Source organism: Varroa destructor, unplaced genomic scaffold, assembly GCF_002443255.2.
Source record: "Varroa destructor unplaced genomic scaffold, Vdes_3.0 BEIS01000002.1, whole genome shotgun sequence".
Classification (NCBI taxonomy): domain Eukaryota; kingdom Metazoa; phylum Arthropoda; class Arachnida; order Mesostigmata; family Varroidae; genus Varroa; species Varroa destructor.
This window is the reverse complement of record NW_019211455.1, coordinates 42,795,679-42,806,883: the sequence shown is the minus strand read 5'-3', so window position 1 is coordinate 42,806,883 and position 11,205 is coordinate 42,795,679. Positions and strand designations below refer to the sequence as shown.

General features: G+C 37.3%; 1 protein-coding gene and 1 long non-coding RNA gene across 2 annotated transcripts; both read left to right on the top strand.

The window, feature by feature from the left end:
* Positions 1-1,129: 1,129 nt before the first annotated feature.
* On the top strand, positions 1,130-3,748 carry LOC147757848 (uncharacterized). Its single transcript, XR_015320360.1, has 3 exons — positions 1,130-1,144; positions 1,392-1,705; positions 2,989-3,748. It is a non-coding gene; the product is annotated as an uncharacterized LOC147757848 (long non-coding RNA).
* Positions 3,749-4,414: 666 nt separating this feature from the next.
* On the top strand, positions 4,415-5,279 carry LOC147757847 (uncharacterized; the record flags this gene model as incomplete). The annotated part of the gene is given in 2 exon segments (XM_086979189.1): positions 4,415-4,593; positions 5,135-5,279. Coding segments are annotated over 2 exon segments (245 nt in total), but the record flags the coding sequence as incomplete, so codon positions are not given.
* Between the last annotated feature and the right edge of the window lie 5,926 nt (positions 5,280-11,205).

Here is an 11,205-nt window from a genome sequence, read left to right as displayed (position 1 = left end):
GCGTGTTGAGTTAACTCACTTAACACAAAAAGGATGCACAATTACGCCAGGAGAATCTTAATTCGGAAGACATCAGAAAATGATCATTTCATCCTAAAACGTTCATACTTTAGTCAAACTGAAGCGCGTTGCGGTTGACCCAACCGATTTTATTGCGTGAGTTGTGCAGACTTCATTTGCCACTTTGTTTAGGGTGCATGCGAGTCAATGCCCCAAGCTGACAATCCTACTACATTATTATTTTCCAAAATTTCTTTTTTATTTTTTTTTTATTACTTCTATGCTTCTATCCCGACAAACGGGCGAATATGATTAAATAAAAATAATATAATTGTATTATTTGAACTATTTAAGTCTATTTAAGCATATTTTAGCTTATCAGAGGCTATATCTGAGATAAAAATTCCCATGAAAGCTGTGCGTTACTATTCATAAACGTTGTATGCCTTCGCTGGCCTTGGAAGAGAAGATTGTAGTGGATACTATACTGAACTCCTTGGTTACTACGAAAGTACTCACAAAAACAAGAAAGGTCTAGTTTTATAAATCTAATTTTTGTGATTTCTTTTTTTTCTGAGCACTTGCATAGTAATCAAGCAGTTCAGTATGATACCCAGTGTAATCCTAATAATTTTATGCAAACTGTACGACAGGCGTAATTGAGTGAAAAGACGTCTTCGTGCAACTAGATATTTTGTCCATAATTGATTCTGCCTTATAATAGGAACCTTCTCGTTCTGATAAAAATACACTTATCCTATGGATAATTCGGATACTTAGAAAAACCTTTCGAAATAAATATCGTACTTATGGTACAAAGATGTATAGACCTGTTCCGTTTTAGCGGTGACGAAGGTGTTCATCTACAAACATATTTTCATGAACGAAATTTATTGTATACCTCTGTTTTGTGGCCAGAGTCAATTTGCAAGAATGCGTTACTCGTCCATAGCGAGTTTTGCGAGCAATACCAAACTTTAAGATATTCGACAACGCTCTATCCATGGTCTTTTGGTCATTCTAGTTAACATTAGAGAGCATCGATACTCGCAAGTGTCACACAAAAGACACAGACTGTTCTCGGTACAGCATTGTATAGAATCCTTAGGCCACCGCCCTCGAAACTTCAATCGTTCCTAATGAAGTTAGTAAACATGCTCCAGAATGACGCCTAATATTAAATTTTGGTTCCTTCTCTAATTTAACTCGAGTAAAAAAATTATGAGAAGAATGCCTATAAATAGGGTAAAAATTAATTACGTTAATAGGATGTAAACATGTTTGTTATAATCATTCATTGTGAAGATACTATAAAAGCACATAATTGCGGTGCAAAATGTCGATAGTGTAAAATATTAATTCGACACTTGTCATTATCTCTTTGTGAAAAGGCTGTCAACAGTGCAGTTTTGTGAAGAAAACACTTGCTCAGCTCGTGCAAACACATTCGGTTTAAGGATTCGCCATATTCCAAGCGTGCGGCAGAACTTCGAAATGGAAACCCCTTTCAACTGGCTAAAGCCGATTACCATTAACAATGATTTTACCAAAAAGATGCTTTTAGATGTAAAAAAATATACAGTGTGACATCTACTGAAAACTGATGATGCTCTCGTTCGAGTGTTGTAATCCTCAACGTCGAGCTCCCTGAATCTACTGTGTTGTGTTTGCCAACGGCTCGAGCCATTCAAAGGACGCACGAACGGTATATACACATTGAAAAATGAATAAATACATAAGAATCTTACCGAATAGCTTTGCAAAATGTATCTAGTGCTAAGGGCAATACTATTTGTAATTGAGTATAAATATGTGCTGGTGAAAACTGAGCCATCGTCTATGCTTACTTTACTAACACATATGCGATATAGGCACGTCTGTTGCATCATCAAGACTTCGTTGACTGCCCGCTACATTGAAGTTGTACGATGATTCCGTGTCATGAATCTACAAATCTATACTTACGCAAGTACAAATCTATACAACTTAGGTCAAATCTCCTTTAACCTTCGTTTATTTCAGTCGATTATCTATGTGGACGTTGCATTGCGATTCTGGAACCAACCGTTCCAGGCTTGGTCAGTCAGTAGAGTTATTTAATGCAAAGCTACTGCGTAAAGAATCAAGATTTTCACTGCATGTCTGGGGGCTAAGTACATAAAATCTCTATAATTTTCCGGTACCTTATCAATTTTCTAGCGTGAAAAATTATTGGCAAAATTCTAAGCTTCCCCAAGCTTCGTACTCCATTAATGTACTCCAAGCAAAACATTTGTCTCATCGTCTGTGTGGTGCTCCTATCACCTAAAAAGCGCCCGATGTGGAATTCAATATACAAACTTTGCATTTTGATGGAACATGTAACAGTCACCGCCAAATCTAATTTTTATATTTTTCTGTTTCCTGTTTGTAGATGTGTCTTATCAGACAGCTTCATATAGTAAACTGGAGCGGATCCTCTTGAAATATTGCGCCTTTATTACTGTTGAATTAAGCTTTCATCTTGGTACATTAAATTTTATATCCCTTGATACCTCAAACTTTAGCAATTCTTACCAAGCAATCAATTGAGCGAAGCTCTGACATACAGTTATACCATGCGTGCTCTACCTGGGGGTGTAGCCCATAAACGTCATGTTATTTGGGTATTTCGGAATTTTTTGCTCCCCGCTTAATCGAACGGTGTCTGTTTTCTCTAAATAGGTAAGAACTTGCATCTTTAGTAGGCTCTCCGAACTGACAAAGGCTTTTCCATATTATTTTCCTTCAATTTGTATGTGTCACAGGAAACTTTTGCCAAGTTCAACAAGTAGACTGTGACGAAAATAACAGACCATGGTGCTTTTTAATTTACATTGTGTTTATTAAACATCGCAATATCATATATGCGAATGCTCCAAGTTCCAGCACGATAGATATTTCTTATATGCTTATACAAAGCTGTCCTTAAGGCTACTTCTGATTCTTTTTCAATGACCTAATTTCAAGTAAGTGGTGATATCCGTCCTTGCACGAACTAAGGCAGCACCAGCGGAACGTATACGTCTTAGCACCAGCTCGATACCTTAATGACACTATAGTTCGGCAATGCCTGCAACTGATCAGCCCAGGCTCTTCGCCGTATCTTATAACACCGACCTCTGAGGACGAATCCAGGACCAGTGCGATTGTTATGGGTTCGTGGTCGAAGATGGAGCCAATAGATTTTGCATTTAGGATATATTTAGGGAAATCAGCTTGTCTATTTCACTTCTATGCAGCTGATGACTTTTTACGATGATTGTTGATGATGGTATAGTCTTTGTTGCTGTTGTCAATGTTGTACCTGCATATACATTATCGTTCTGCCTAAACCTTTGTCTTCGGTATTTTCTAGCGACTTGTTCGTTATAATCAAGGATCGCTTCCTGCTTACACTGCGATCACAGTTCGTCCATAGAAGAGCTGAACTGATTTAGGAAACATTTTGACGCTCAGCAAGGTGTGACAACTCTCGACGCGGCGCGTGTATGGCGACACGAAACTTTGCAGTACTTCTATTCATATAGTAGACAACTCAGTACAACGGTAGTATTCTGCATGTACTACTGATGCTGGCATGTGCTGAAGTTAGTCATAGTACAAATGATTCTTAAGATTTATTTTGAAAGGGAGGTTGGCGACTGAATCGAAATCGTTGTTTACGAGAGATCGAGGCTAATAAGGGCTAGCATACAGCGATACTTATGACGCCGTATATAAGCAATACGTTTTGGAACTTTTTATGTATCGATAATTCCTTCCCAATATATGATTTATGTAGCGTTGAGTCACTAGTGCATTAGATGGACTGTTGCTGTTCGTAAAAAAAAAAAAAAAAAAAAAAAAAAGGACTTAATTATTGCCTGACGAATTGTTGCCGTATGAGCATCATATGTTACCTAGGTCGTATGTTAATGATGTGTTGACTGGTCACGCCAGCCCAGTAACTGGGCTGGAACATATGAAGGTTCAAAATGGCGAAGGAGTATCCGGTAGAAGAAAAAATAGCAGATTTTTGTTTAAATTTACCTGACTGATGTCAACATTTACTATAGTGTCATAACGTACAGGCAAATATGCGTCAGTAGATAATCAAAAAATAAAATGAAAGACACTTCCATGTTATAGAAAAATTAAGATCTTTCAGAAAACCTATTTATTATTAATTAGCCACTATCTTTTAAACGGTGCAGACTATGCTGAATAATTATAGTAAGAACGAACGATGCAGTGTGTTTAAACGTGATATATTGTCTATGCGCCGCGCCAAGAACCATATCCAAAGAATGTTCGTATCATAAGCCCATTGTTTGTTCTTCGCATGATCTTTACCTATTCGGCTAACATACATAAAAAGATGTATACGCAGTTTTTTTTTTTTGATTCTTCACAGGTGAATCAGAGCTCTGCCGGCGCGGACGGACAGTGTCATGCCTGCAACATGACTCAGAACACGGGGACATGTATCCCGATGTCAGCGATGACGAGTGCCGGGGCTTCTGGACATGTTCCAATGGGAAAGCCGTGCTGCGCTGCTGTCCTCGAGGAATGAGATATAGTCCCGATTTCCAGGTACCTATTAATTGGAGATTACATATTTCGTGTTATTTCTCCAACATCTATTTTAAATACAAGTAGTGGAAGTTTGTGGCGATGCCTGTGGGTGCACTTGGCGCCCAACTACTGTCACTAGTCGCTATAATGGATATCAATAGCAGGCAAAATAACCAGATTCACGGAGACGGAGTATGTATAAAGCCTGTAGTCGAAAGTGATGGGTTCGACTAGTACACGAATATTAACAAAAAATTAGAAATGGCGTTACAGTTTTTCAGCACCAAATGCGGTGGCCATATGTATTGAAAGAAAGCGAACCGAAAAGCCCTGATAAGTGCATCCATATTTTTGCGTGCCCAATATTACGCCAGCGTGACGAAAATTACAGTATACAGATGAGGGTGGAGGTGTTAGACAATGTGCTAAAGCATGGAGTATTTTTTTACTGTAGCTCGAGTATAGGCTCGTTAAAACCTGCAAGTAAAACTGATTCTAGTGTTAACAACGATGTGGATTTGAGGAATATTTATATTGACTAAAAATACTTTCGTTACAGGTCTGCGTGCACGAGGAAGCCATGTACTGCCCAAATGCCGACACCAAGACAGAAGAACTGAAGTAGTTTTAAAGAACGAAAGAGAATAATAGAGATATGAATGTCTTAAAAAATAAAAGAGTCGCGTATGATTTTAGAATACAAATTTAGGAATTATCTCTTAGTTTTAGCGTTTCCTTGAACGAATTTAATTGACTCCAAACCTTACAGTAGATCGAAGGCAGCCTTATATTTAAGGTGAAGCCAGTCCTAAAATACAATATTTGCCCTAAAATAAGGCAGAGGATATTTTTAAACAAATAATTGAATTACAATTACCTACAAGAATCTAAGAAATGTACCTCCATAACGTTATGAAATCTTCAACTCATCTTCATGAATGAACTTATTATGTCAAACGCACCTCAATTTGCTGAGATATGTCTGCTGTCGAATTGCCTGCTAAAATCTGAGAAATTTCTATAAATTGCATCGAAATTACCCATAATGTTATCTCTTACAATGCCTGCGACGTGCATACATAGGATGCTATGAAAATTTTGGGGAACTTTTGGGCCTGATTCTTAGTAGGCTTGTCCAGCTCGATGAGTTGGAATATTAAATACGTTAAGTATAAAGAGTTACGTTGCGCAATTTCAACCGACAAACACAACGACCAAACTAAGTACCCCTGTAGCACCACCGCGCAGCTCGGCTACTCAAGGCCAGTTCAAAACATGGTGCATCAGGGTCGTTTCCATTTTGAAGCTGTCTTTCTTTGAAGCAATTTCCTTATTACCGCTATTAAAAACCGTTACTATTGTTTTATTACCATATACTTTATTATGTAGTATACACGATACCTGCATTATAGGTACGTAGGCTTGCATACACAGACGAAGAGTACGTGTCGTACACCTGTACCTGTTTCAATAAACCAATTACGTTGTTTCACTAATTCCGTTATTCGGTTGTATTATACCACTAACATACTTCTACGTACATAACATACTCTACTACAAAAATTCCGTTCAGTTTTAGTTTAATCTGTTAGTGGCGCTTATAAACGTGTTTCGTTATTATGACTTATCCATTCTGTTATTTACTTCTTTTTAAAGTATAACGTAAGTTGGATGTTTAAATTTTAATGCTCCATAAACTTCTGGTGAGCGCCTCTCGACATCCTTTCTCAACTACAAATCACAAGATGACTAGGTACATAACAAGCTTAATAATATATACGTTACATACGTTCATAAAAAGTGATTTACCTTTAAATCGATGGAAATAAGACCATTAACACTCCAAGGCTTAGCGGACCGATAACCGACACATCGAAATCGTTTACATCACTCATACGAGATATCGAAATACAGGGTCGTACACAAGCGACAATGATAAAAGACTCGACGACTTGAGGTATTAGAGCTTCACTCTGTCACTGATGTACGTTTTTTTTTTTAGCTTCGAATTGGTGAACCGCGACTATCTCAATTGCTGTTGTAAATAGAAGTATTAAGGAAAGCAGCGTGCCTCATAACTAATTCGGACTTTACGTGTTTCGTCTCTTTGTGTGCTTTGTTTCTCTTGGTCGTCTTTTTTTGGGCTGAATTATCAGGTACACCCGAAGGCATACATATTTCTAATATATATTATATAAAAATCTCAAGCCAATTAGGTACAACCTAAAAAAATATGTGGAAGGTTGAAGCACGATCAGAAGACAAAAGTCAATTAACAGGTTAAAAAGGTATTTGGAATTTTATTTTGCAGACCTTCAGGGAACCTTTTTTATCCGGAGGCTATACTTCAGCCTGTACATTCAACTTTTTGTTTGCCGATACAACAACGGTATTTGGAGCTCACCTTATTTAAAAGAACACTGTTGGCGTGTAATAGAAGTGAGTGTGGCTTCGAACAGATTAAGCATGGACTTATCAACCAAGTCTACAGCGTTCATTTGATGCCGAAATTTCTCGACCACTACACACTGACAATCAGTTTTGCAAAGGATACTGAATTGTCTCAGGAAGGATAGATAATCCCCTTTGCTGTCCCGAACTGACCAGATTTGGTCCATGATTAAGCGTAATTTTCCTCACTTCACCTCTTTTATGGGTTCACGAAATAATAGTTAAAAACAGCCAAAACGTATCTGAAAACTTAGGTTTGATTCAGAAAAGCAGTGGCTTATAGTTGTTAAGAGGCTCGCCTTTATTTAACTTTATGTTCGGAACAGTGTTTTTCATCGCTAGTCGACATAACATTTCTGGATTATATAGATTAAAGTAATTGAAAAACCGAATAGACGAATAAATGCTACAGTAAAAGAGAAAAACTATAGAATAAGCTAATTGTTTCCTAGTTGACCTGTTCAAGCACACCATATCTGAATTTAGCCTGCATAATACCCTGCTAAAGAAGATAGCCAACCTAATTTCCCGCATGACCGTTACTGTGCATTTGTTTATGACGGAACACCTTCGAAGGATTAGGTTAACTTTCGTTTTTCATAACGAGCGGAAGGACGTCGCCTTTTCGTTTGTTTGGTCAAATGGTTAATGACGAGAAGCATTGACGATGTGCACGGAACTGTTTGCTATCGTGAATTCCAGACTCTTTGCTCGTTCGTCCTGCATTAAATGGCCCCCACCAAATCGTGTACACTTTCGTTCATCCCACAAAGCTGCCACTATGTTGCAATGCGCCTACTGCCCTTAGTCGGGCACAACTGAGTCTGTCGAGTGCTGCGCTACACCCTAAATATTCGAAGGTCATTTATTGTGATATCAAATAACTATATCAGTCCTCGATAGATGACCTTCTGCCATTTTCCTGGTAACACCGTAATTCCATAATTATAGAACTTATGTAGTTTCTGAGCGAAATAATTGTGTGCTTTTTGCACTCTTCTAAAGAAACTAAATGAATCTGCAAGGCTCAGGTTATATAATTACATCAAAATTATTGTGCTTTTATAGTATCTTCACAATGAATAATTATAGCAAACATTTCTATGCCTTGTTTACGTAATTAATCATCACCCTATTTATAAGCATTAGAATTCTTCTCACAATTTTTTTCCCCGAGTTAAACTATCGAATCTCGCAAGAGAAACAGGTAAGCTTTCTAGTAAGGATTCTACACTGTACAGAACCGAAAACAAAGTCTAATTTATGGATAATAAATCTGTATCTTTTGTGGTATATTCGCGAGTATTGATGCTCTCTAATGTTAACTAGAATGACCAAAAGACAAAGTTGAAAAAAAAAACATTTTCGTGCCATAAATAGAGCGGTGTCGAATGAGTGATGTCTTAAAGCTTGGTACTACTCGCAAAGGTAGCTATGGATGATTGTTTTCGTTTGCACATTTTTTTTTTCATTAATTTACACATTCTTGCGAATTGAATCTGGCCACAAAACAGAGGTATACAATAAATTTCGTTCATGAAAATATGTTTGTAGATGAACACCTTCGTCACCGCTAAAACGGAACAGGTCTATACATCTTTGTACCATAAGTACGATATTTATTTCGAAAGGTTTTTCTAAGTATCCGAATTATCCATAGGATAAGTGTATTTTTATCAGAACGAGAAGGTTCCTATTATAAGGCAGAATCAATTATGGACAAAATATCTAGTTGCACGAAGACGTCTTTTCACTCAATTACGCCTGTCGTACAGTTTGCATAAAATTATTAGGATTACACTGGGTATCATACTGAACTGCTTGATTACTATGCAAGTGCTCAGAAAAAAAAGAAATCACAAAAATTAGATTTATCATAAAGAAATAAAAAGAAAAGAAAAGAAAGGAGTCATAAGAAGTTACCTCATAAAAGTTGGCACGTAGAATTTTGGAAAGCAAAAGAGATCTAAATGAAGTTAAAATAATGAGGTTCATAAATTAAGCTATTTTTTACTTCGATTGATTACTATGAATATTACGTTAACAGACAAAAATAAGAGAAGTTAAATTAATTGCAGTAAATTCAGGCAGAGTTTGGTAAAATCCGCAAATTTTTTAATGCTCTTGCATTGCGTAACCCATTTTCCCATGTTAGTATATCTGTATCTGTGTTTCATACAGTAGATTCATGGTTGAACCATACAATCATTGAGAGCCCCAGTGTTCCCCACCCGTTACTTGACAGCGGATTAACAACATTATATCTAAATATCAACCCAATTAGTGTTATCTAATTACGTGAGTATCGTAGGTTATAGTTTATTTTACATTTACAGCCGTTTCTGATGAAAACATTTTATAACGGTTACAAATCTCCACAAAAACAAAGTTTACTTACTTCTTGCGATGCACAGGAGGCAAATTACTGCGAGATGCATCAAAAACATGTTTCTTGTCATTTTGAAGTACAAGTGACCGACAAATCGCAAAGAAGGTTATGAGAAACTCCTTCGTTGTGAGTCGAGTGGACTGCAGATATCTGGAGAGCCTAAATAAGCTGTTCAGAAGTTTTCGACGAGTGTTAATATAGCACAATGAAGGCAGCGCAAAGATGTCCTTACACTGATTAAAGTGTCAGACAATGGAAGGCCAGGATATGTAAATTCAGCTGCTGCTGACATGGATGAGAAACGAATGAATGAGACTCGTATCCGAACACAAAATAAAACGTTTTTGATTCCAAAAGATCAAAAATGACTAACATCTGGGCATGCCGGGTTTCTGGTGTTTGCATGACAGGTGTTTGCATGATCTCAGATATACACCACGTGCGCGTTCGATCTCTTTACTGATCCGATCAGGCGTTCCCTGGTCTTAGACGCAACAACACCGCATGTGTTAGCTTTCTATTGTGCCTATTGTTCGTATTGGCCAACATTTCACGCGACCAGGTGGGCACGATAGATGGGTCAAAAGGTTGCGTTGTATACATAGTAAATGATGATTGACACTTAGTTGTTGGAAAAAGCCCGCCGTCAACTAGACAGCATGTTCCACCAAAAGAAGTTACACTCGTTTCTTGGTACACGGAGGAAACGAGACAACATATGTAGAGCTAAAGATTGTAATATATATATATATATATATATATATAGAGAGAGAGAGAGAGAGGAGGGGGAGCGACTTGTGTCATAGAAACTAATACTACAGGTGTAGTTTTGCATTGTAAAAACCATTATATGTACATAGAGAGCTATAAAATATATTGTGCATATTTTTACTTTATTTACGGTTTACCTAAGCAAGTGAACCAAGAAACAATGAAACCGACCCAATATTGCGTGCTGTTGCAGTGTTGACCTTTGAGCAAAAAGCAGCAGAAGACGCCCCGGTAGAATTATTGGGCCTTGTTCAATGAGCCCTAGAGGGAGATTGGACCCTGAAGTACCTCTGACTATTAATTTTCCTTCGATGTGAGGTTGTCTCAGACAAATTAATGCTAAATAGTAAGCGGGACTTGCCCTCTAGGTGACCCATGTAAGGTGTACTCAAAAGTAAATTGTTAAAAATGAGCAAAGTATACAAATGTCATATGGTTTCTTTGAGATACAAATAATGTATCACAGAAGCTGAAAATGCGTGTTGAGTTAACTCACTTAACACAAAAAGGATGCACAATTACGCCAGGAGAATCTTAATTCGGAAGACATCAGAAAATGATCATTTCATCCTAAAACGTTCATACTTTAGTCAAACTGAAGCGCGTTGCGGTTGACCCAACCGATTTTATTGCGTGAGTTGTGCAGACTTCATTTGCCACTTTGTTTAGGGTGCATGCGAGTCAATGCCCCAAGCTGACAATCCTACTACATTATTATTTTCCAAAATTTCTTTTTTATTTTTTTTTTATTACTTCTATGCTTCTATCCCGACAAACGGGCGAATATGATTAAATAAAAATAATATAATTGTATTATTTGAACTATTTAAGTCTATTTAAGCATATTTTAGCTTATCAGAGGCTATATCTGAGATAAAAATTCCCATGAAAGCTGTGCGTTACTATTCATAAACGTTGTATGCCTTCGCTGGCCTTGGAAGAGAAGATTGTAGTGGATACTATACTGAACTCCTTGGTTACTACGAAAGTACTCACAAAAACAAGAAAGGTCTAGTTTT